The sequence below is a fragment of the Corvus hawaiiensis genome, chromosome 26, assembly GCF_020740725.1.
Source record: "Corvus hawaiiensis isolate bCorHaw1 chromosome 26, bCorHaw1.pri.cur, whole genome shotgun sequence".
Classification (NCBI taxonomy): domain Eukaryota; kingdom Metazoa; phylum Chordata; class Aves; order Passeriformes; family Corvidae; genus Corvus; species Corvus hawaiiensis.
In genome coordinates, this window is record NC_063238.1 from 6,694,158 (window position 1) to 6,722,099 (window position 27,942).

The window sequence follows — 27,942 nt, forward strand, 5'->3', positions numbered from 1 at the left end:
TTCCTTCAACTTGGAAAGCCAAGAATGTGCTTTTTCCCTCAAAATGAAGAAAAAATTTTACTAAACATCTATGACTCTACATATGCAAGATTGAAGGAGGAGAATTCACGCTCTAGCATGTGACACAGCTGAACTTCCAGCGTGCACATGGCACCTTGTGTTAAGGCAGAACATTCTGTAGTGGGACTGCTTTTGTCCACACACCTTTCTACTACTGAACAAAATGGGATGAGATGGTCAATGCAGTACAAATCCATGAAGGATGTGCAGTCTTCTCAGCTGCTTTTGAGTTTCAAGGAATGCAAATTCATGCATTTAAATGATGAAACAGGGGGAAATAGAGGCTACTCCACCTGATACACAAAGCCCTCCTTTTTATCTGCACTGTGGGCTTCTCTCTCCTTTCTGTCTTCATAGAAGCATGTTCACAGTTTTTGAGAAAGACATTTTACTTCTATTCCATATACAGGACTTAAGATCACGAAGATTTTTTTTGCCAAGGTGTGAGTCTTCAGAACCATTTCATTATTGTGCTGTTCTCGACAACTACATGCAATGTTAAAAGCAGCAGATTAAAGTCAACAATATCTGCTGCCAAAACTCTGAATTTCTGACATTTTCTGAGAGTTATGTTTCCTCTATTTGCATACTCTATTATCTGTTTTGTTTGACACTTGCAGCTATGATGCTGCTTATGCGTTAATCACTCCTGTGAGTACTTCACATGTGAAGTGTTGTATAATCTACCACCCACAACTGAAGTTTTTTTCTCTGCACCACATTCATCATGTCTTAGCCTGTGCCTATCTGGTTAAAGTCTAAGAAACAATAATTAATACAACTAAACTTATTTCTTTTTCTTACTTTTTTTGTGTAACAAATAATTCCTATCAGACAATGGGTAACCACAGTGAAAAAAGGTCACCTAAGTATTTTCTATAGAAGGCTGTTTTCAAAAAAATATATAGGCCATCTTGTTATCTCTTCTTGAAATTATGCTGAAGTTGTTTTCTGTCTGAGTTTGTGAAATATGTGAGGCACGTGGAGTCTCAACAACCACACTCAAATAAGCAGGACGCTGTATTTCCCTGACAGTAAATCAACAGATTCATTTTCAGTTTTAAACATAAGACCTGGAATTATTCTAAAAAAGAGTCTTAGTCATTGGTGTACAAATATTTTCCTACAGTTATGTGCAAATATTTACTTGATCTATCTTTAAGGTAAGTTCTTAGTACTTAGAGACAGAAAGTATAACTTTACCAGATACTACTTTAGGACCAGGAAAAAAAAGCTGCACAAATACTTTCACAAGAACTCTTGTCCTAGTTGACCTGAAGAAGGTGGTATCCATCAATAGCCTGCAGCCACGGAGTGCTTTCTTTCACTCTGCTGATGTTCTCTTGGGAGGGAAAAACTGTAGAAGTGCTACAGCTGAGGTGATACCAGCAATGTGGCCCCTACCAAGAATGCATGGACTGATGTTTTCTGCTGAGAACACCCCAGGGACAATGCGACCCATGGGAAGGTTCTGGTCCCCCTGCTGTAGTGTGAGCTCTGTAAGTCCAGTCCCAGATAGAGCACATTTTTTTTGAGAGATGCCCCATTTGAATTTAACCCTCAGGCATAGAGAACCAACCACTTCTCACAGTACACTATAGCTAAATGGCATATCTCTATCACTGCTAAAAATGCATGATTTGTTTCCACTCTGATTTTGTACAGCTATAATTTCTGACATCAGATGTTTTTTGTACCTCAGTAAAGAGGTTTCTAGTAGCAGATATGCAATATTCAGGTATTTATAAAACCTTGATCAAATTACATCTTAATCAGCTCTTCTACATATCCTTTCTGTTGTCTTTCTGATGACAAAAGAGTGGAGCAGACATCAGAAGAAAGGAAAGATAAAAATGATGCCCCAGAGCCCTTGATGGAATAAATCATCATAATTCTACTGGAGACAATAAAGTTATGCTGACAGACATGAGCTGGTTAGTCTGTTTGACAAAACACACGTTAACTATTGTAACCTTTTTCCACACAAGGCTTATTTCAGTGAAAAAACAAAACAAAACAAACCAGCCTGGAAAACATGGTGTTGTTTTTTTGCTTGTTTGTTTGGTTTTTTTAAGGAAAAGAAAGATATCCTGCAAGAGTACAAAGTTGCTTAATAAGAGAAAAAACAAAACAACTTTAACACAAGATGTTCTATGACCTTAGCTTTATGATTTGGTGGTTCTGATGGCAATAACTCACTGCAATAAAATTTGGGGTAGCAGCAGGTCTGTGTAGCATAACAGTAAATTTTGATGTTAACTGAAGACCAGAGACTGGTAATGAGGCACAAATGCGAAGTATTCACCAGAGACAAAACGTATCTGCTACAACTGCCATGCAATACAAGCTAGAAAAAAGTATCCAAACATGACTCAAATCTCAACACTTAGGTTAGGAGACAAAAATCTTTTTTTTTATTATGGAAGTTATTCATCTTGTTCATCAGAAGTAATGAATTTCTGTTTGACTCAGTTGTTTGCACTAACTCTTAAAGGTAGAAGAAAGAAGAATCAGCTGTATAGGTCAGACTCAAAATGAGTCAAGAATACTGAATTTAAACTAACATGTATGAAACTAGTAAAACAAAATCTCTTAAATGCATCCCAGGTACAACAACAACAGCCTCCTTTATTGGATTTATTAGCAACTGTACTGTGAATAAGAAATACTAGCTTCATTCTACCTGAGATTAAAAATGGGGAAAAAAAAAGTGGCTGTCTTCTTTCTTCCCTGTTACACAATGCCACGTTTTGTTTAAGATACTAATCTCTCATGGGCTGCATACCTAAAATATATAATTCATAAATAAATATAATGTAATTGTTTGGGCTTTGATGAATTGGGGCATAATGTTAAATAATTATTCATTGCCTTCATTCTTCTGTCTAAGTGTGCAAAAAAAAAAAGCAGCTTTTTATTGCCTTTTTTTATATAAGGACATGGGCCTTTGTGACATGCATTTTATTTTAAACTAATGCTTCTATTATTCCACATCTGAATAATTATAGCTGACATCATCTACTCTTCCGTGACCTAGAAGATCTTTAGCTATAGCACACTGTTACATATTTTATGCATTACATGAAATAAAACACCCCAAGATTTCAAAAATATTTATTTTAAAAACAGCAATGAAATTGTCTGTAATCACATTTTCTGCTCTGCTTTGAAAGCAGCATTATTCAATATGCCAGTGGTCTTTTCCATAAGAGCAACATATTAGAAATTCATGCTGCTCTAATATATCTGAATTCCTTGGTGTACTGCACTTCCTATAGACCTAAAGAAACATTTTTGCTTCAGTTTCATATGTCCTGCACATTACCTACTGATGTGGTGGCTGTCAAAACAGTTGTACAGTAGCCTCTGAATTCAAAGTGTGCCTTGACTGTATACTAAAAATGACAATAAACCTAAGTGTACACGTTATGCTGGCTTTTGTTGCCAGCACAAGTAGAGCATTTGGGAAATAAACCCCATCTTTTAACATCTTTTCCACTTTAAACTTAAAACCCAGAAATCTGAAGCATTTCAAGAAACTGAAATCTTTTATTTCTTTCTTGTAAATTTTCAATAGTATACCGTCACGAGCCACATTTTCAAAAAGATCAGAACAAGATTACATATGAAAGTATTCCAAAAATAGGTTGGGGTTTTTTTCCCACTATGTAAAAACAGCACTGAGATTTTTAACCCTGGTTTCTTACGGAAAAACCAATCATCTATAGGATATACTAAAAAAGCTGGAATGTCTATAATTTTATTGATACACAGAAAAACTCATTTTGTAGAACTCATACAAAAGCATTTTTACAGATAAATACACATTCTTATACAACATGCATTTTTTCCCAACTGTTCGAAGGGTAACTCTTGTGGTCCTTGAAAATATCCTTTGGGATATCTCAGGAAAACTCACACCAACAGAAAAAGGCTGGCAGGTCAGGCCCCAGCTGGGACTGAACCAAACCCACACAGTTTTCAACTGGTAGGAAACCAGGAAGGGATACCAATTCCATTATAGAGAAGCAAACGTGTTTACAGGACAATAAGTACATTTTCATTAAACAAACAGTTATAGCTATATCAAACTGGATCCAATTAAGAAGCAGGAATAGAAGTCATGTCCATTTTGAAGGAGGATTTTAGAGGGCTCCCATGTTGGGGCTGGACCACGTGTTAATACCACTGTGACACATTCTGCACAAATTCTGTAGACTTTTGGCCCCCTGATATCCAGATATAATGAGCATCTAAAGAAATCTGTATGTGACAGCATGATATAAATTAGCGTGCATATGTCTGTATGTATATATGCCTGTATGTCAACTAAGAAGAAAAACAAAAATACACAAACATAGAAGTAAATATGTGAACTGAGAGCACAATAATGAGAAGTAAAAATTTTAGTGGTTTTGTTGTATGATTTTTTTTTTAAATAGTGGGCATGCAATATGAAAGTACAGTCAATCAAAACAACTTCAAAGAAGTCCAATTCCAAATTTAAGACACAGTCAATGGCAATGAGACATTTTCATCTCCCAGCATCGTAAAAATTTTTAGAAAGAATTCCCACAGTGTAAAAGATCTCTAAGAAGCTGATCCCTAATATGAATTCACTGAGCTGGTGCTGGGCTCTTATTGTGTGTGTATAAGCACTTCTACAGAGGAGAATTCTTACAGAGATTGGGGTAAATCCTGCCATCCTTACTAAAAGGGATTTCATCTGCAGCTTGGAGGGAATACTGCACAGTATGAAACAGGGACTTCTGATGGGGGGAGATTTGAAGAGGTTTTAGGAAGAGTACATCCTCAATTTTCAATCTGCCCAAAATCACAGAAATTCTCATCTGAAAACACCTGGTAGTTGAGATGGAAGAAAAACACTACACTTAGTGTATGAACTATTTTCCAGCTGGTTTTGAGCTCACTGAGATTCCTTTCTCACATTTGGCTAGCATTAATTAATGCTTTGGCAAAATACAAACTGAAAAACACTCACTAGTTCTAATACAGACAAAAAAGAAGGTATTATTGCTAAAATACCAACATGAGTTAAAAGCTGGCTAAAAAGAAGGAGGTTGAAAGTAAAGAAAAAATAACCAAATTCAATCAGAGGCGCATTGCAATGCAGCTGAATTCGTCCCAATGTAAGTAAAATTTGCTGAAGATGTGAAATTAATTAGGGATAGAGAACAGCCAACAGATTTGTTTCTAAGAATATTTTTTCTAAAAATACCCATTAGTGCCCTGAAAAATGAAGTGAGACACATGGTTTCCAAATACACTAAATGGTGCTTGATATACTACAAATCATATGGAACCAAGGGTTTAGATAGATTGGAGAAACTTATAAATTATGTTCTATATGAGGCAATATGGGAGCAATTTAGACAAGAACATGTTAAATGGATCAGAGTTTGATGAGATAGTAAAAAGGAAACTTAGAGATGAGTAATAGCACAAGAAAAGAGTCATACTGAAGAAAAAATGTTAAATGTTCTGGATATAAAGAAAAGCTTCAAAACTAAGTAAAGAATGTTAACTCTTCAAAATCCCCTGTTTTTCATCATCAGTGCAAAGCCAAAATAACAATGGGGTCATTCTATTCACTGAAGAAGTCATTGAATTCACTGAAGAGTTAAATTATTTCGCTCAAGTTAATTTCTCTCAAGTTAACAAATTCAAATCAGAGGAGCTATACTGCCAAACAGTATTTGAACTGTATGAAATCGAGGAGTTAACATCCTACCAGTTATACTAACATGAACTGTAGCTTCATCCCCTGCACAGACAAGCCAGCTTGAGCTAAAACTATTGCTAGGTAAGAGGTCCTCTTGTGAAAAAAGGGCATGCAAGTTAGGGATAACAGTTGACTTAGCGCATGACACTTCAAGGATCATGCTTTATTTATTGAACAAATCCTCAGAAATTACTGTCAAAATTTAGCACGCATTTTCTTGACATCTGATTTTCATCTCTTCTGATCTTCACTAAGTTCCAATAGCAAAATTGCCTAGTTATATTATTCAACTTTTTTGTATTTGCCCTCAATGCAATCACTGTGATGATCTGCCCACTCTCAAGGCCCTTTGTTCAGAGCTTGTTGCAAAAGGTTAGTGTGAAACATCACAGCTTAAAAGAATGTACAGTTCTGAGTCATAACCATGGCTCAGAAGAGGTCAATTCAATGAAATACTGTCTGTCTTGACTAGAGTGTCAAGCATTTATCTTACTTTTTCAAGTCCTTTCATAGTTCTGATTTTCAGAACCCCACACAAGATTTCACTCAAGCTCTTAAATGCATGCCATCAGCTCTGCAAGGAAAATATAGGATCTTTCCATAGAGTACATTTATATTTCTCTATATAAATCAGCCTTTCCCCCATTCCTTCCATTATTGAACATAACCCTGAGATTAGAATCTGAGGTCAGATTCTGACCTCAAACACAAAGTGTGCAACATCCTAGTAAATCAATAACAACTGTGTAACACATGAGAGGCCAAGGCTTCTGGCCTCTGCTTGTTGGACATCCTCAGAGGAAATGCAGAGCTCCTCAAAATCAAGGTAGCTTTATTTTAATTAAGTTGCAATGAAGCCATGTGACAAGGCAGCTTTTTGTTATAAACTAAGTCTTTTCCAGTCACCATGGCCCTTGGCTCTGGGGCTGTTAGTCTGAGGGGCTGATGGAGAGCTGAGCCTAGATCACTCACTCCCCAAACCTCCATGTGTTGTGTTAGCTCTCAGGTTCTCAGGACTGACTTAAATTTTTCAGATAATGTGGTGGGGCACTAGCAAGCTGGGAAGCCTAAACAGCCTCAGTTCCTAAGTGCAGACCTTTTGGTGAGAAGCCCAGACCATTTATCTCTGGGAACAACAGATTCTTATCTTTGCCTGTTGGGAACTTCAGCTCCTGGGCAGCCCATCTAGCCCACCTAGTGCTTTAAGTGCAGGGGGATGCACACAATGTCAGGCTCCATCCTCTTCCACGGGATTTTTAACTCTTTGAGTTAGAATTGTACATCAATGTGAAATAATCTTGTCTGGAGATGCTATGCAAGAAGTATACTAATTAATTGTAGAGCCCACTTGAAAATGTAACATGTAAAGTAGCTCTGCAGTTGTTGCAAGCAGTTTAACATTCAAAGAAGTGATTTATAATATCAGGCTTCACAAGATTATGACCATAATGACTGTCTGACAGACTTTATAAGCAAGTTGTCCAGTCTTTTCAGTTGGATTCTGGCTGGCTAAGGACTGGGAACTGTAAAAAGGCTGTAAGATTTGGCCTAGAATCAGAAATAACATTTGCTGTTTTCCAAACGTGCGGTAAACAAGAAAGGAGATATTAAATTTTTGTACATCTCTCAGCACATGCAAATGAGAATGGAAAGAGCCTATTCAGACAAATACAGAACAGCGGCCATCTGGATCCAAACCCTGCTCCAGCAGAAGTCAGAGCCTTGAGCCCCTTTTTGTCATTATTTACATCCCTGTAAAGCAGAAACACTTCTACCCAAGGCGGTGGAAGGTAACATCCTGGCTTTGAGGAACTCAGCTGGAAATCCCTCCCACCTCTGCTGGGGGAGGATTTGACACAGGAAATGCAATGTAACACCCAGAGTCGGGCCAGGGCACTCCAAAATTTGAGTGGTGCGGGTGTTGGCCCCTGTGAAGGATTTCAAACAGGTCTGTATTTCCATAATTTTGCACTTAAAACAGAAGGGAAAGACTAAAAGTGCTTACCACAGAGAGGGAATTGGAAAGCAGTGTCCCGTCTTGGCCAAGCATGTTGGAAACTGTAATTTCAGGTAGATCCATGTTTTGTGGGTGGAATGGAAGGAGGCCATTGTGGTTCATGGGATGACACAGAGAGTGGTACCCAGACTCTATCTCATTCAAGTGTACCAGGGAGTGGTCAGGCAATGACGGAGGAGTTATAGGAGGTATGTTAAAATCTTCACTTTCGAGACTTGGGCCAGGAAAAGACTGCAAAAAAAACAACAAATGGAAAGTTTTTGCTTGCAACTATGTATGCTATGAAACTCTATGCTATGAAAATCATATGAGCACTGGTCAATAATAATAATAAAAGTCATACAAAACAAACAAAAAGAGCCCAACTCACATACTTCTAATCACGATTTACAATTTAACAAAGAGAATATTTTCAAGACCCATACATTATATGAGTGAAGTCTCACCATTATGTGTGGAGGAAAAAATGCCTCTAAGGCATAAGAATCTATGATACTTTCACAGCTTCCACTAGAAATATTTTTTTTTAAAGACGGTGAACTCAAACAGATTTCAAGGGTCCTATTAAAATTTTCCAAGAGCGTTCATCTAGCTGAATACCTTTTTCATGGCACTGTGGAAAAGGGAATGCAATTTATAAAATTAACATTGGCACAAAATGGTTCATCTTACTCCCTGCTACTCACACCAAGAATTACATAGTGAAGATACCACTTTTATGGTTATGGGAGTGCCATGCATTTACTCTGCTACAAAGAAACAGAAACAGTACATAGTTAGTATGAGTATACTTTGTATTTATAAAAATACATTTGAAGTGTCTAAAAAAATCTAATTTTTTTTCTTTCTTAACCTATAAACTGAATTATACATACATTTTGTTAGTTATCTGAATTAGTAACTCCACCAAACTACTGTTAGTCTTTTGTTGTCTGCTGCTGTTAAGTCATCCAACTCAATCTTATCCAAGGAAAAGCCACAGGCAAAGTCAGAGTAATGCACCAAGGTGGATAATTGCTATTATTTATCTATATGAGCAGGTAGGCTCATTTGTAGGATAGGGTGGGAATGCACATATTCCTTAAAAGGAAAAGGTGAGCATAATAAAGAGTTAAAGATATCAGTTGCAATGGCTCAGCCTGAAAGCCTGCTCTGCTTTTCTGAGAACAGCCAACTCCTTTGCAAAGTGATCAGTCTTTGCACATCCCATGCCCACAGTCAGGAGATTTATAGCACAGAGACTACTCCCACCCTTCCTGCCCCTCTCCAGCACAGCAGTCCTGCTCTGAGTGCTGCTTTTGTTAATTCTGGAAATGCAAGGATTTAAATACATTCTGCTTTTGAAAAGTATCACTGTAAAGGATGAATATGAGGGCATAATTTCAAAGAGCAGCTATTGGAAGAAAATGTTTTCCCCAATATGAGTTTCCAAATGGAGGACAGCACGGTGTATGAATTCATGCAGAAGGATGGGGGAAGAATCAATGACCAATTATAAACAAAGGGGTTTTTCATTTGTGATCATAGTAATAATGTCCTCCTGAGGCCTGAGGTTACTCTCCTCTCTACGAGCATGCATATATAAACTTAAATCATACCAAAACCAAACTGTATTAAATGTTTTCAGTGAGCTGCTGAACACAGAAATGCACACTGCCATAGTTTTGGCTGCTTTGGTTTTTTTTCCAACATGGTTTTAATCTCTTCACCAAAATCTTAGTATGAAATAGAACAGGAAGTCTAGACTGGAATGGCCAAAGTAAAATCCCAAAGAATGAAAACAACAGAACAGGGAGACGAAGGGGTTTGACAGTGATATCATCACTGTTATGTGTGAGGACTTTTGAGTCTATCCGTGCATTCCATCTGTGTTTCTCACCTCCAGCACAGGAGTTTGGTCTCCCTTTGCCCCTGTTTTCTCCTTAATGGGAAGCTGGTGTGAGTCTACTGACCTCTGTAAGTTGCATTTGCTCCCACTTTTAGAAGCCATGATGCAGCCATCAGTGGAAACATCTCCAAGGGGAAATAAAGTAAAAATACACCCTCACTAAGTGGAGAGAAGGCTTAAACATGGCAAAGAGAACGTCACATTTACTCAATAACAATGTATAAATTTTTCAAAGCCAAATAAAACTATTAGGGACAATGCAAACACTGGCTAGTTGCTAATTACTATTATAGAAAATCCATGATGAAGAGAAAGGTGCCTAAAGTAAGTTTAAGGTCTAATACCACAATAACAAAACAGCAAGGAACAGAAATGAAGGGAGGGATAACATCCAAAATGCTCTCCTGGACCAGCACAATCACTGCAGGTACACTTAGATTTGGAAACTAATCCTGGTGAGCTTGGATCCATGTAGCCTACAGCTACCAGGAGGGATTCATTAGCTGTGGAAAGATGACTATTATGTTCAACAGTGTCTTTTCTACTGTCCCAAAAGACTTATGGCCTCAAAAGAGTGTTGTCTCCCATGATTTTACAGGTAAAAAGTATTAACATCTGTTTTCTCTCTCTCCCACTGTCCAGTGAGACTGATGTTCACTTCTAAAAGCAAATATTCCTAAATCAAATATTGACAGGCTAAAATGCAAGCATTTAGCATATCTGCTTCTTTGTACACATCTTTTTGCATGTCACATATGGATGGACCAGGTTTTACTTTTGATTTTTTGTGTTTCAAATGTTTAACTAATAATACTTCAAAAATGGTGAAAGCAATTGGACTGCCAGTAGGACATTAGCTTCATTTATTAAGAAGGAAGTATAAAGCACTAGCAGCTCCACAATCCAAGTTGTGTCATGTGTAAGTATCTAATAAAGCTATATGTATTATATGGGCTAAGCTTTTTAAATAAATGGTTGTTCTCAGATTAATTATTTTTTAAAAAATCACACCATGGTTGTTGCTTGTGAACCAGTTAAGAGTGCATTTGATCCCACATCACCTACAATATCATTGTCCACTACACTTAAATTTAGGATTAGAATAGCAAAAGCAGTAATAACACCAAATAACATATAATTCAAATTATAGCATTTCCTATGTTTCTCTATTTTAATATTCTCTTAAGACATAAACTATTGTACTATTTCAATAAAGTTAGGCAGCATCCAAGCTATATGCTAATGGTATGGACAGATATTTGAAAGCATCTGTGGAGCACCCTATTCACTTTACATTTTCAGCCTATTTGATATTTCCCTGCTCAGTATTGTGTGTATGTAGCGCATACAGACATAACTTCCTCGGGGAAGTTGCTTCAACAGTGATTTGCTGGTACTCATTTGTCTCGTCCAGGAGCTTGGTTCAGATGCTTGTAATGACTTGGCGCACTGGCATATCAAAACCCAAAATTCCTAGATACATCTGCAGCAAATCCAACATATCCCAGGAACAAGGCTGTTGCAACTGTGCCTGGAGGAAAGGCGTGAGGAATGGGACATGTGCTTGTCCTGTGAATAGCAGCTACAAGCTTCAAACACCCACTCCTACTTTCCTGCCACCTCTCCTCTTGCTGTTGGAAAACCTAATTTAGTAACCATCTGGGGTGCCCTTGATGCAACTGATCCACTGCTGGCAATGGGCTCTCCTGGAATGTTGTATTGTTACCTTCTTCTGTGAAGGGAAATTTTAGGGAACTTTAGCAAAAAGCCAGGCTTGAGCTTAACCCTGCAGCAAGAACTCCCACTCACAGTCATCATCCTGTCCTGGCCTCTGGGCTTCCTTAAAGCACCACTTCCAACACAAGCTGTTCATCTGGAATTCATAATGAAAGCAGTTATCTAGCATCCAGAGCATCAGGGAAGGCTGTACTCCCTGTATCCAATCGCATTTCATAAGTACAGCTCATACATATTAATAATAAATATTAATAATGGCCTATATCTTCAACTCTGTTAGGTTTTTCTTGGGGGTGGGGAAGGTTAGGGTCTTTCCCCTCCACTCCGAGGATTTTTCCTTCACAGTTGGTTTTCCTATCAGCAGGACCTGCTCTATTCAGAAAGACACGGAATAGCTCCTTTTTATCCTACTGGTCACAGAAACCTTAGCAAGCTCACCTTTTTACTTTTGAATAACCAAAAAAAAAAAAAAAAGGTAGCAGAAATGCTTTATTTTTTTTTACCACAGAACTACTAGGAACTTTGCCAGTGGTTTCACTTTCATCTTGTGACTATAGGAGTGGATGAGGTGTTAATCAGCTCTTCAGTTTAGGGGAACTACTCAGGCCTTTATTACGTTCCAGAGAGAAAGCCCTCTGCAAATTAACACCACTAAACCAACTGCACAGCACTGGACAGACACATGCTTAAATTCTTCTTTATTATAAAGAGCATTTTCATTACACCTGTGCTTATTATAAACAGATTTGAGTCTAGTTCGGATGGAATCTACACAGTGGGAACCTCAGAATGGATTATCCTTAAATTTGAACTATCTATAGACACAAAGTTATGAAAGATTTTTGAATTAAGAATGTCTTCCCAAATCTAAAGGACAATATTCTATGTTTTTGGCTAAATATTTGTGACATTTCTGCTTGAAATGATGGAAACTTCATAAAACAGATGATTGAGATGCCCACTCTGAGATCAAGAAACATCATTATCTATATGCTACATTGGCATATAATTTTATGAGGAAAGCTTGCCAGAATAAAATGATATGAACCTGATTCACTGTCCAACCCAAACCCAACTTTTGTTTCTGAACAAAACCCCATTGGTCCCCTTCAATTTACCTTTTAAGCCACTTAGCCTGGCCAAATCCAACAATAAGCTGTGAAAGGAGGAGCAAAGCTGAGATATGGAGAGGACTTGTATGTCAGAAGACAGTTCTTTACTTTGGCAACACATAACTCAGATTAGGGCTATGCATCCTGCTGTGCTGATAACACACACACACATACAAAAATCTAGTATTTACTTTTGAGGTTACTCATCAGAGGAATAAAGGAAATGCTGGCAGGAAATACAAATACAGTCACTTTCCATAAGTACTCTACAGTAATAGCTCCATATTGGCCAGCAAAACTTACTGATGTTTTAAAATAATTTTAACAGAACTTTAAAAAGTGATCAGAGAAGGCAACTCAAAGGAGATGGCTCAAACAGACTGACCACAAGGGGCAGCAAGCTTTCAAACATCCAATGTAAATCCCTCTGGAAAGAGCAGAACTGTTCCTATATGACAGCACAGACATGCACTAAGTAAGTGTGATTCGTGTGCTCAATGGTTGCATCACTCACCATGCATTTACTCAACAATCTCCTATTAGCAACAGTTCCTTAAAAATTGGGAATTTGCCTATAGATATTTAATTTAACTGATATGAATGGTTCTGCCAACTATGTAGAGCGTGTCTTAATTTTTCATTTGCACCAAGGCTTCTGCATGTGAACTGTGGAAAGATGCCAGTTTTTAAAAGATAGATGCTTCAGGCTGTCTCCTATTATTGAACACATTGTTACATAACTGAAATACTTATGAATCGAGAGTAATGCAAAAACAATGAGCTCATTAGAAGCGGAAAAACAGCCACATACCTTATACATATTTGAAAGTTAGGATAATATATTTGACAGTGGATATTTCCAGGAGTTTTAATAGGATCAATCTTATCTCTAATTTCTAAACGGAGGACCTTCAGAAGCAAGTGTTTTTCAGCTGCTTTTGTCTCTGCGTGAACAAGGCTTGATAGCTTGAGACTATAATGCATTACTGTGGAAACCTTCGGTCTGTTACATAAATCATCTTAACACTCAGCAAGAATTGTCCAACAGTGCCATTGATATGTTCAAGTCAATGATCCTGAAAACAATTTTTTTGTGTTTCTTTATATGGTAGACAACAGCAATAAATCATATTCATTTAAAAACACACAATATACTAATTTATCAAGCCACAGCTATCAAAAATGTATTAGAGGGGAAGGTATAACTTTTTTGTATTGTATTAATCAATTTCTCTAATTTACATTAGTTAAAGGCCAAAGCCCCAAGCAAAACATTAATTTTCCTGTACCAGATGAATTCTGTCTTCAAGAAGGAGAATGTGCTGACAATTATATTATTAATTTTAGACAATCATAATTTTCAAAGTGTACAGAACTATGTAAAACAACAGACTTTTTTTAAGATTTCACTCCTGAGAGTCTTTTCATTAATTGCATTAATTTTATGCATATACTACAGTGGTTTGCTGGAAAATGTGTTTTCAATAGAGGCTTTAAATTGAAATACAGTTTAAAGATGACAGTAAGTAGGAGCAAAAATATTATAAGAGGTTAAAGGATCTGGGGCCTGCAAACACCAATACCATTATCGAAGCAGTTAAACCTCCCTCCAGACAGAGATACAGCTCCACACTTTTCCTATTTAGAACATTTGAGTAAACTTAGAAGGGCAAGTCTTTTATAAATTACTGACCAACTGGCCAAAGCAGTTCCTTAGGAATCTACAAGAGCTTTAGGCACAAATGGGGCATCCTTAGTCCCCCAAAGTGGAGTCTTGGCCCTCTAACCTGTGACCACTTTTCACCTTCCTTAGCACGTCCCCAGTGGGGATCCAAGTGTGGTCATTGTCCAACACCCTCGTCACTCTTCTCTCCTGAAAAGAAAGGCACTTGGTCCCCCCTACAGTGTGTAGTACTACTACTACTACTACTACTACTACTACTACTACTACTACTACTACTACTACTATTATTATTATTGTTGTTGTTGTTGTTGTTGTTGTTACTACTGCTATTACTACTACTACTACTATATTTTAATGAAAGCTAAAATTTTTAAGGTAACTCAGGATCCTATTTGACAGGCTTTGGTCTGTACTATAATGCAGGCAGCATCGTGTATAGTATAATCTTGAACTCAGCACTACAAGACATACTTCCATAAATCACTTACTACGTTTGCTAAATATTCTTTTTCAACTAGAGGTAAAAAGCATATTAAAAATAAAAAAAAAACTTTTTAGAGACCCTCTCTGGAAAACATACCTAAATTATGCTCAGTACAAAGTGCTGGGTAATAAAACTAGCAATATACATATTTAATAAGGAGAATTGAACTGAAAAAATATAGAAGTCGCATCTTCACAAATCGTGCTGCTTGAAAATATAGATGATACACCACATTTAACCTGTCAGAAGCCTCATTAGCATCATAGACTCTAAACCAGCAATCAAGACAGTGTGCTCTCCACATGTTTACATTTTTAAATGCTCTTAAAATAGCAATAGTGTAGATTTACATTTAAGTTTATCTGTTTAGGGGGCAAATAGTCTGTCTAAATTTCCATATCCTTTCTGAGAAAGACACCAAAAGATGAAATAATGTTTTACTCAGGGCACACAGTCATGTAGGACAAAGGATCCTTTTATTTTTGTTCAGGATTTTTTTTCTCCTTCTTTCTCTTTTCTTAGAAAATCTCAAAAACAATGGATTGCTTCTCAGTATTCAAAAGGACAGTGGGTCCTACCTGTGTTACACTTCTGAATGACTGATGAAATTGCCAGAGAAAAATCTGATTTAATGTAAAATGTCACCACTTGAGAAAAGGAGGATCAAAACAGAGGCATGGATACTCTTTGCAATTCTGATGTAACTTTTGTTTAGCCCTGTGCCAATCACAAGAAAAGCTGAAAGCTGAGGCATATCAAAGCTCCCAATTCCTACCAGTGGTCCCCTTTGCTTTAACACCTAGATTTTGGACCAGTACTTCACAGTAAAGAGGCCAAGGAGTGCTCAGTATATGAACGACTACAGATTATTTAAGCAAGTAAAAGTGGCAAGATTTCGCCCTCTCTTAATAAAGCGTCATGTAAGCATTGGGACTGCTGGGTCTGCAGTAATAAGCTCAATCGTACTGATGTCGTACAAACTATCAGCAGTGTAGTACCTATTAAGACATTTTTAAAAACTGCAAGAAATATGCAAGTTATTACAAGATATAATTCTGAAAAACAGACTTCTATATAAGAAGCCAATTTAAGAGGAAAACAACATAAACAATAGTAACTTGTGTGCTCAAGTGAAGCATCTTTTAATTTTGAGTAATGAAGATGTCAAGCCAAATGCTAGAGTAGTTTAACTTAATTAGGTGGCCTATTTTTCCAGGCAGCCTTTCATTTCCCATTGAAAACTCAGCTTGTATGCAAGGCAACAAGAGCAATTTTGTCTGTAATGAATACCTCTGGGACTCCACGGAGTGATCATTTGAATGTTACATTGAAGACTGGTTTGAGTAACTAGTTTGGGCTTGTTGAGATGCCAGATTTTGTAAAACTAACTAGATTAATCAAAGACTGGCATCTTATCGGTTTATTCAGTCAGGGGTCAGCAGGTCAAACTGACTCTACTGTGGCAGCCTTTGCCAAAAGGGACAGTATAATAGTAATTGGTCTAATTTGTAGTTCAAATTCACGTAATTCTTCCAGACGTTTTACGGACTGAAAAAGGTTCATTTTATGTGACGCTTAGTTGAAAAATACTGCCTTTAACATTTCCCATGGTTACATCCCATAATTCATCCACACTGCTGACCTGTAGAGTTTCCTGGAAAGGAAACTACATAACTAAAATATATGATGTCTGTAGTCTGTTTTCACATGCTAAAAAAGTTGTACATGAAGGAGCAGAGGGAAGCATTTTGAAGGATATTTTACACTGGCTGCTCATTAAACAGAAAGTTCTCTCATGACATACAGGGCAAAAAGTAGTGCCTTTTCTCTTGTGATATGTGAAAAAATACCTCTGGCTTTTGGACAGAGAATTCATCATTTGATGATTGATTTTCTGTTTACCTTTTTCATGGTAAAATAATAGCTTTTGTTATTTTTACTTTATTGATTTATTGTGGGCCTACCACTGAAGTTGCTATCATCCCGATGCCACAACTAAGACAAGACACAGTGTTTACTTTATTTGCCTCTCATCTGCAACTCTTAAGAAAAATACTTTTAACTGATGCACAGAATCACTGTGTATACAACAGGACCGAGTTCACAATTTCAGCATTACTCTAGCAGTATCTGACATTTACTTCTAAAGCCCCAAATTCTGTAGCTAGGCAATTACCCTCCAAACCTGTTTCATTAAAAAGTTTTCTGCCCACGTGGCTGTAAAGAAAATATAAGTGCAAGGTTTCACAGCCAGAAGACAAATAGAATGCTGAAAAATGTGTTATACTTGCTGAGGTTTCTGATATTATCTCAATTTTACAGATCTGCGCTAATGATTTTTGAAGGCTGGAGAGGGACGCTTTTGTTTATACAACTGTAATTATGGGTATGTTTGCTTAGGATCCTTAAGGACTAGATTTTGCCCTCTTTAGTGTTTTTACAGCATGTGCTATAGAATAGGCATTAAATGAAAGAAGCATTAAGTTAAGGCATGTTTAAGTAACTCTTCTTTCAGAGATAAGTAGGTCGTATACATTTCTGCTTCTGGTCAGAGTACAGGATCCACACCTACTGAACATAACTGACCAAAATGAATTTGAGTAAAAGAGGGTAAAGGTATTTCACCTGAGTTACCTCTTTAATGTGAAATTTGTCGAAGCTCTTAAATTCCAGCCAACAGGCCCTAATTCTGACTTCTATTTTTATAAAAGTTGAGGCATTTGATTGCAAAAAAAATAAAAAATATCCTTGAATATATACATAGTACATGTTCATACATTTTGCATTAAAGCTAAAGACATTCATACATTTTGGAGAAGGGCTCGGGGACACTGATGGATGACAAATTGGACATAAGCTGGCAATGTGCTTGCAGCCCAGAAGGCCAATCATGTTCTGGGTTGCATCCAAAGCAGTGTGGCCAGCAGGGAGAGGGAAGGGTTTCTGCCCCTCTACTCTGCTTTTTTGAGACCCCATCTGGAGTGCTGCATCCAGCTCTGGGGTAATCAGCACAGGAAAGACATGAACCTGTTTGTTTGGGTCCAGAGAAGGACCACAGAAGTCTGAGGGCTGAAGTACCTCTCCTATGATGAAAGGCTGAATTGGGGTTGTTAAGCTTGGAGAAGACTCTGAGAAGACCTTAATAACACCTTTCAAAATATAATGAGGCTTATGAGAAAGATGGAGAAAGACCTTTTACCAAGGCCTGTAGTGTCAGGACAAGCAACAACAGTTTTAAACAGAGAGGATAGATTTAGATTGGACGCAGGAAGAAATTCTATACTCTGAGGGTGGTGAGACACTCTAAGAGATTGTGCAGAGAATTTGTGTGTGCCCCATCACTGGAAGTTTTCAAGGTCATGTTGCATGAGGTTTGGAGCAACCTGATTTAGTGGAAGATGTAACTGCTCATTGCAGGGAACTGGACTAGATGATCTTCAAAGATGCCTTCCAATTCAAACCATTCCATGATTCTAAAGATGTATATCTATAAATATATGCATAACCTTGTTAATGCAACTGTTGATGTATTTTTATCAGGGACTCAGTTCTTTCCAGACTCTGTGCCTGATGTTAAGGTAACATTAAAAGACTACGTTTTACACAAAAGGGAAAGGTAGGGTAAAATTGCATCTACCTTTAACCACTTGTTCAGGATCTGAAAGGACTGCCTGGTGTTTTTCTTTCCCTGAGGCCATTTTAACCTGTCCTTTTCTTTTTTGTTTTTTTATTGTGGCATCTATAGACTACTGCAGAGAAATGGAGGACCAAAAAGTAGACTCCCTTCTGATGATAACCGCTTTTTGGAATTAAAAGATAGTAGATCAGGAAGAGGGAGGTAGAATATGGTCCAAAACAGCCCTGGACTGCAGCCAGCCAGAAGATTGCCCAGGTGGCATTTCTTTCTCACTGTGGAGCAGTCTCTCAAATAATGAGTAAAAGCTTTCCAACTTTTGGGCAGGATTGCACTGGACTTCAGGTCAAGGTAGCATGTACCCACAGGACTACATGTAATGATTTTCCATCTAAGAAAGCTGCTTTTTTTCAGTCCTTTCCAAGGCAGCCAACTTCTGCCTTGCTCTGAGGATGGAGACCGTTCTGGGCAACAAGACTGACCAATACAGAGCAAGAGAGGGCAGCTATCGCGTAGCATTTATCCATCCCTACTTCACATGAGCAATCCTTATGTCACTAATAATCTAAGAAATTACTGTATAAAATGTAAAAACTACATTAGGGCTGTATGTAGAACCATGTGCATAAGGCAATATTAATATGAAATATCTCTCTTTTGGATGCCATTCCATCCTATTTCACCCTGTAGCTGCACAGGACAAAACAGTTTTGATACCCATGGTGCTGCCTGTATCAAAGAACATGCACATATATTTTAGATGGATCTCCCTGGCATAGCTCTGGGAAGCAGGAAAACACCACCTCTAAGCAAACAGCATGCCTTCCTCTGCCTCAGATCTTTTCTTCCCAGTGGGACAACAGGGGTACTGCCCCAAATCATCAGCTCCAGGCCTGGTCTCAACCTTCCTTTTAGACCTTGCTGGGAATTTGGCAGCTGGACTCATTAACCTTAACATTTATCAGGCCTCAGGAAGGCTACAAATGTGTAAAGCTTTGTGCAACAAAGTCCTGAATTACATTCCATATTGTGACTAGGAAGAAATGTAAAATAAGCAATATAATTTTATACCGTGCTGTGCGTGGCCCAAAAATTACAGGAGGAGGAATAACATAAAGAATAATTTATGTCCAAGATTCCAATTATAGGTGTGGGGAGAAAAAAATAATTGGTGGGAATCTCAAATGCAGATAAGTTGGCATAGTTTTATTTTAAAATGATAAATACTTTCAGATTGAAGTGCAATTAGTAATGAAAATGTCACAGTTTTAACGTGTATGCTTGTTAATACGGCTGGCATAACTCATTTAGGAGATGCTTTCAGTGTAGAGTCCTGTACTACATATATCATAACCAAAAATGCAGTACTTACACATATATATATATAAAATGTACACAGAGACAACATTGCCAAACAGCCTTTTGGGACAGTTTAAAAGAATATCATTAATTTTTACTGTATACTTACACTTCTGGCTCAGTTCCAGCACTGGCTTTCTGTAAAAATCATTTCAAGTATAGAATTATGCTATTTGCTTGCAGCAACATCACAGGAACAGTAGTGAGCCATATGTTGCTACTTAGCAACTTGGTCTGTAAGTCCCAAAGCATGTACTGATTTGAAAATTGAACAGAAATGATAATTGTTGTTGAGGGATGCTGTGAGGCAAATTGTCTTGGATTACCAAACTATGCAGATGTTTGATGTTATATAGCAAAAGGAACAAAACTATATTTTTCCTGTCCAATGGCTGAGCTTTTATTTATGTTAGCCTAAAGGGGATAAATTGATTAAAACCCATAAAATAATACAAGGTGATGTTTTTCTGCGTATGAACATTTTGCAGTAAACAGACAGAACTGAGGTGCTTGTCAGCATATATCAGGACCCCAGCAATCCTGCTTCTATGGTCACATAACCCTGAAAACAGCCAAGTGGAAACCACTTGGTCCTTGGTGTTGCATACCATGACTCAGTCTGCCAACCCACTTCCCAAATAAGCTGTGTCAGACTCTGAAATTAAAAAACGATACTCGTGTCTGATTCAGTCAGCATGACCAGAGCTTGAATAGAGGTTTCTGATCGGACCATGTATCTCCTTACATGTGGAATTCATATTTTAGTTAACAGACGTGAATCCATCAAGAAAAGCAGAGTAATTAATTCACTCCTTATTCTGACAGGATTCAACCCCTCATCTCTGATCCTGTGAGGGAAAAGCCAAGTTATTAAGAGTGTGAAGGAGCCTGCATTCCTCCCACTGAGGTCATGCAATGGTAAATGAGCACAGGTGCAAAAGGACAAAACTATGAATGGAGCAACTATGCTGTCATCTGTCATCCTCCTCTCCTTTTACGGCATTATGTGTTTTACATCCAGTAACAGTGACAGGAAAATGAACAAACAGTCCTAAAAACCAGGTTCAGAAAATGCAATTGTACCCTTAACTGTTCCTCTCCCTATCCCTGTAAGCTACACTGTCTTTCATGCTTTGTTTTCAGAGCAGGAAATATCGTAATTTTTTTCCAGTTTTAACCACCAGGCTGGATCTTGAAATGGTAGTCAGTTCACCAGTTTTGGCTGACCACCAAATGCTTATGCCCAAGAAAGGAACAGCACCCCATTACAGTCAGTGAAGGCCTCACACATACTGTCAGTGCAGAGTTGTTTAGTTCCTTTGAGGAATGACTAGCAGCTGTCTATGTCAGGAACAGGTTTGGAAGGCTTCTCTCAGAGTCGCAGGTTCTCGATGAAACATGAGAGGCAGGTTTCCAACACACCCCAGATTCCTGCTCCCAGTGAAGTTGTTTTGCCTCTTTTTTTCCATTTTTTTCAAATACAGTTATTATTACAGGCTTTCACATATGCTCCAGCCCACACAAAGCTGGAACACCTCTTCTGTGAAGGCAGGCTAAAAGTACTGGGCTTGCTCAGCTTGGAAAAGAGAAGGCTCCAGGGAGATCTTAGAGCAGCCTCCCAGTAACTAAAGGGAGCCAACAGGAAAGCTGGAGAGAGACCTTTTACAAGGGCCTGTAGTGATAGGTCAAGGAGGAATGGCCTTAAGCTGAAGGAGGATAGGTTTAGATTGGACATTAGGAAGAAGTTCTTTGCTATGAGGGTGGTGAGGCACTGGCAGAGGTTGCCCAGAGAGGTTGAGGACTCCCCATCCCTGGAAGTGCTCAAGGCCAGGCTGGATGAGGCTCTGAGTAACCAGGGCTAGCGGAAGGTTCCCTGCCCATGACATGGGGGTTGAAACTAGATGATCTTTAAGGTCCATTCCAACCCAATTCACTCTAGGGTTCTGTATATTCACTTAAAACCACTGCAACAGCGTAAGCACCAGGAGAAAATCCCAGCAAGGGAAAGGAGGTTGTGACAGCCCAAGGCTGACAGCTACTCTCAAACAGGCACAGAAGCCTGGTTGACTGGTATACACGTGGCAACAACTCGACAACACTGTGCCTAGCTTCTTGCCACATGGATCCCCCAGCAAAGGACAGAGAGGTTGCTTTTAGGTTTTGAACTCTACCTGGGAGTCAGACACCTAAGAGCTCAGCTTTGCCATGGTCAAATTTTAAGTCTGTAAGCCCTTTCTTGGTTCCAGCCCTTAGTAAGCATTCAGGGTTTCCGTATTTGAATTTGGAAATGTCACATTTGATAGATTTTTTTTTCCTTGAAGACAAAGTCATTTGCATTTAAAATACCTAGGCCTGGCTCTTTAAAGGTACTTTAATCACCTTTCACTGAAACCAGTGTTAGATGCATAAACATCTTGGAGAATCTGGGTCTTGTTAGCACATGTAGAAACTGCATAAAAGATTAAAACTTATACCCTTAATTTTTCAATATGCCATTTAAATTATTTAAACCACATGAATACACAGTACAAAAATATCAACAGAAGAAAAATAATTCTGATGTATAATGTGGCTTTGCAATTCTTTATTCAAAACTATTTAAGACAGACATAATGATTCTCTGAAAGGTAGCAGCTGATAACAGCAATCATTCATAGAGTTTGTATTTCTACTGTTTCAAACAAATTCAATTAGCCCTTGCACTTCAAAACCCTTAAGGCAAAAATGAGATGATACTAGGCTGCTTTAATCTAATAGTAATAATAAAACTTGTCAGTACAGTTTTTGGATTAATGGTTAGAGAAAAATTAATAATATAATTTTTCATTTTTTAATCAAACAGTTCTATTCTAAACTATCTCTGGATCTTGGAGGGTTCTTAGCTGAACAAGTTCAATCATGCACAATTCCTAAATGCAAAGTACTATTGGTCTCTAAAGGTATTTCAGAGTGACTTCAACAGAAAGCTGGGAACCAGTGTGGTGGAACACTTTAAAGACAGTCTTTTTGGCTGAACCACGTACTCATCTCACAAAACCTCCTGTTTCCCTGCCCCCCAATGCACCTGTCTACCTGAAGAATGCTACTTCATGAAGACATTTAGTTTTGCATGCACAAAGCCATTGATTCCTAAGTTACATCCAGCTTATCTAAACATAATCACTCTTCATGCAGACTTATTTCCCACCTAATGAGAGTTCTACAGATAAGCCTCCTGGTCCTGTCAGGCCAGGCACTGCTGGCCTGAAATATTGCATGGCATAGACCACAAGTCTGGTCATTCATGGCAATTTCTGACACAATCTAACTGACCTGCAGCACTATCCCCACCACTCACTAGTGCGAAGTTAAACTGAAACACGTGAAGTAAATGAAAAATTCTCCCCTACATAGAGATGTAGCAAAACTTTCAAAGCTATTTTTGCTTTTTAAGGAGTAATTAAAATTTGTAATTCTTAGAAATCTGTAGGATCTTTGGGTTCAAGTGGAAAAGTGGAAGATTTTTTAATATACATCCAGTTTCAAAATTTAGTGTGTATGGTTGCCCAAAAGGAAAAGGGCTGAAAAATACCTTTAAAGAAAACACATCACCATTGGCCTGCAAGCTACAGAAGGCTAAGCCATTGTCTCAACCCCGCTGCTAATTGTGTAATAATAGCAACATTCCTCAGACACAGGATTAGTGTTAAAAATGCAATTCTTCAACTGTCCTGTAAGTGATAATTAAAGCTATTTGTGACATGTATAGCTTATAATGATTAACTTGTCTGCAGTCAGATAAACAAATAACCTGCACCTGTAAAGACTTTATTTCCTGAAGGTAAAACAACTGTTTGGGAAAGATCATGCTGGCAAAACAGCTGCTTGCATTCTGGAGAGGGAACAAGGTAGTATCTTTTAACCAACGCCAGCTCTGGTGTTTTATCAGCTCTATCTCATTAACTGGAAACAAGGCTTAAATGCTTTGTTTATAAATTATGATTATTCCTGATTGCAGCAGTTACTGATAGTGCCACTCATTTGCAATGCAACTCTTTGAATTTTTTTAATTACAATTTGAAACAAGGCAGAGAAGATTAATTAACCCACCTGGCTGGCTGGCACATAGTCCTGGCTTGGTTCTGTCATACTCATATACATGTTTTCACCGTCAAACTGCAAAGGAAATAATAGTAAACATTCAGCAAACTTGATTTTTTAGCATTGACTGAAAAAAACAGTAGCTATAAAATAATATTACAGCCTGGTTTTAGAGACTTGTAATTGCATGTGTGCATCTTGTCTTTGATGTTCCTGTTGTCATCCTTATTGACCCTGGATGTCAGTGATTTGGAGTAATTAGCACTCTAGTAATTACAGCTAGCAAAGAAGAAATGAATGGTTTCCTTTCATCTGCAATCTGTTTTAAAACAAAATGGCTCATTTTGTGCACCATGTATACATATTGCTGTTGGTTGCAATGAAGTACTAAGTGAATTGCACACTTACTGAGAAAAGCAAGATGAGAATAGAATCTGCACTAAAATGCATCTTAATGGATTCCAGCTTTAGCTTCTGAGCAGAACAAGAGTTGAAATTTCAAAACAAATTAAACCTCCTCCTATTGAAATGTTCCCATATCAGAAAGTGGGAAGTACATTTCCAGACGGCTTTCAGACATCTGAATGTATGAAACAGTATACCTCCCGTCCGTATGGTGTAAGAGGAGAGTTTGCTTGATGTGTGAATAAAGTAAACATTCATAATCAGAACTGCAAAAATAACCTTCTGTAAATGATAAATACCATTCCTGGAAATATGTAGGATATATAAAAACCTGGTTTCCTTTTTTCCCTTTTTTTTTTTTTTTTTTTTTTTTTCCTTTTTCTTCTCTCAACTGCAGTTAAGAAGTAACGGAAATGTCATAGAAAGGAGTTGATTAAAATCTGAAGGCCTAGATGGAGAAAAACTGTCAGATCTGAAGCCTCATCCTGTACCAGCACAAAGAAGTGTAAAACGACTGATTTCTTACATAGTCTGGAAAATGTCCCTGCAGAGCTCTCGTCACACCCACTCAAGTGGCAGTGCCAACAGGGCGATGATAGTCCCACTGTCTGCTCAGGAACTAGGGAAAATCTTTTAAACCTTTAAAGTAGAAATGAACAACAGCAGGAATTCCTGTCTCCAGACATCAACCACAAATTTCCAGCTGTTACGAGGTCTATTTGAAATAACTTGCACCTGACCCCTTGTGTGAATGCTTAGAGTGACGTATTTTGGACACGAGCCATTGTTTTGCATGATGCAGCAGCATTTTTAAGAAGTCCCTACTACTGAGATTGCTCTGCTCCTACAGAAGGTGCCCATGAAATATCCCATGGACATTTCTTGATCAGTGCTGAGCTTCTGGGGATATTCTACCTGCAAGGTGCAGTATATTCAACTAGCCCAAGGTGGCAAAGTTAAACTGTGGCTTTGGCAGACAGCTCTACCAATTTTTGCTGAGGTGGCTGAAAAGGTTTCGGCTTCCAGCTGTTCATCCACTTTCTCTGCCAGAGGCTACAAGGCTTGTAACAGCAGCAGTAATATGAACAAGTGCCAGCTCCTGGCACAGAAGTTGATGGTCTGCCCTTCCTGGCCAGAGCTATTTAATAGTCACAGACTATCTGTCAGAAGTCCTAGTTTCATGGGAGGGAAAGGATTATGCCACAGACACAGATCTGCCATAAGGAATAGAGTGTTTCCAAATTTTGATAGAAAAGAGATAGTTAGATTAGATAATAAAATAGAGATTGATGCTTGTTCCTTTTTAGTTTCTTGTTGACATGTACCACTTCTTTCAGGCTTCTCATTCAATAATGCTCTTATTTATAAGCATTCAAAGTAGAGTTTTGGAGAAAAAATTTTAGTATCTGGATTGTTTGCACTGGAAAAAAATGCATTGTTTCTTTTACTCATATGGACAGGTGAAATTCTGAAGAGAGATTTCACAGCCAGTAGTTCGAAAGCAAGCATTCCAGTGCAAGGCCTATAGGAGCTCAACTTATTCAGCTTGTCAGACGAAAGGCTGAAAGGTGCCTTGATCACTGTGATTGGTACTTACACCCTGGAAAGATGTCTGATAGCAAGATGTCAGCCTTCCTGACAGTGGTATAATGAGATCTAGTGTTGAGAAATGGGAATTACAGAAATTCAGTCTTGAAATAAGATACAAGTTCCTACTTTAGGAGGTAATTAAGCATTATGTCAACAGCAAACTCATCATTTCTCAGACATTTTAGAATGAAGTTTGAGATCTTTTTCAGAACAGATGCAATCCATATCATATTTATAAGAAATCCTATGGACAGGATAGTTACACTTGCTGGTTATGGGAGTCCTATCTGCCCTGGAAACCATCATTCCTTGAGTCTCCTCTTTTGAATTTCCCTCATTATCTTCATACATTTGTTGTGATATATTTCAAGCTTGGCTATAATTCAAATACTGTGTTGCATGTGTTTAGTTGCAGTGAATATGAAGAAATTTCTTTTCTTTTCTGCACGCTTACTAGCTACAGTCAAGGGTTATTTCAATTTATTTTGCCTTCCATAATGCATGAGACTATGATTTAAGAATATTTATGAAGTATACTAGTCTTCCATATAATCCCTACTGTTGAATGTTTGGTCATCTGTCCTTGCTCCCAAGCTTACAATCATCAAATCTGCATTCTTTGAATAATTTCCCTAAGGTACTTTTCCATGAATACTGAATTTTTTATAATTCTGTGTGTTGTACTTGGATTATCTGCCTACCTAATCAGTGCCTTGCTATTAGTGGTCCCCCTGGCATGGGCCTCTCCTGTTTGTTGTTTGTGGCCCTCTATTTAGTTCTGAAATGTTTTTATTCTGCCATGGTCTGTGGGCTTTATGTGAGCATGTTTAAGAGAAACCAAAACAGAAAAAGTGTACCTAAATTTAAACTTCCTGGCCTTTTAACCTTACATGAGAAATGTAAAGGGATTGATGCTTACATGAGAAATGACCTTCTGCAACATTTTGGATTAATTTGTTGGGGTAAATTTTCAGAAAAATATATCAATGCATAATGTTTGTAAAATCTGAGTGACCTGTTAACACCTAAAAATACCCAAAACTGTCTGATTTATTACTTAATTTCTTCAATATTCAAGCATGGAGTTTAGTCACTGCAGTATTTAGCATCTGCTTGTCAGAAGTATGTGTAAGATGTTGTGTAATAGGTTATTTAGGTCAGCAAGGTTTGAGGGGATGTGTATTTTTTGTAGTATTTATATATGCAGATTGTGGACTGTAATGCGTCAGCTGACACTAACACTCTTGCCATGTTAGTATTTGTACTACATTTACCACTGTTTAAATTATTATCTGCCCTCAGTCCAGTGCAGTGTTGTGCATGGCTTCTTGGAAGTTCCTAAGACTTTGGATACGAGCCTGAAAAACACCCATAAACTCAAAGCATGAAACATATACACATGCACTTCATACAGCAGGTATTGCCAGGAGATATCTTTTTCACATTCTCCATGTTTACTAAAATGTTTATAAAAGAGTGAAATTATGATCTTTGTATACCAGAATAAAACAAAATATTTATTGCAATACTGAATTGTTTATTCATCATCCCGTTTCCCAACTACCAAAGCAGCGTGGAATAGAGATGACCTGTACATCCCACCCCAGCCAAAAAAAAGGGTACACAAGCCTTCAGTAACAAAAAGTTCAGAAAAACAGAGGCACCACAGATACAATGCCCACCTTGCCCAAATGTGACAATCCCACATCAAAACAATAAACTGAGGAAAAAATGCCAACAATTTGATCAACTGGAAAGTTCTATTTATGTTTTTTTCCCACCAGTTTAGAAGCTTAAAACATGACTCTAAACCCCAGAAATGAATATTTAATCATTTCACCTTTAATAGACTGCTTTATGACATACAGGCTCTACAGCATGGCACCTCTCAACAACTCTCCACCTGGACACCTTAATTCATGCTATATCCACCTGGAATTCAGCTTTGCAAGTAAGGTGATGTATGCAACAGCAGGTCAAGCAACATATCTGGATCAGAGTGAGTCAAAAGATGAGCAGATGTGACTCAAAGATGCCTTCAACTACCAGAGTTTTCTTCCAGGTTATACCGTATGCCTCCAAAATTGTCTTACTGTACTCATCATTCTCAGGTCGGCAAGAATCTTATATTCCCTAAACTTTCCTGCCA

General features: G+C 37.9%; 1 protein-coding gene across 3 annotated transcripts in view; it reads right to left on the minus strand.

Moving 5' to 3' along the window:
- Nucleotides 1-27,942, minus strand: part of TOX (thymocyte selection associated high mobility group box) — a 218,875-nt gene that overhangs the window by 80,074 nt on the left and 110,859 nt on the right. For all 3 annotated transcript variants that reach the window (XM_048286703.1, XM_048286704.1, XM_048286702.1), the window contains exons 2-3: nucleotides 23,808-23,873; nucleotides 7,809-8,051 (exon numbers count right to left, since the gene is read on the minus strand). In XM_048286703.1, coding sequence (XP_048142660.1) covers nucleotides 7,809-8,051; nucleotides 23,808-23,873 — 309 coding nt within the window. The remainder of the gene's footprint in view (nucleotides 1-7,808; nucleotides 8,052-23,807; nucleotides 23,874-27,942) is intronic.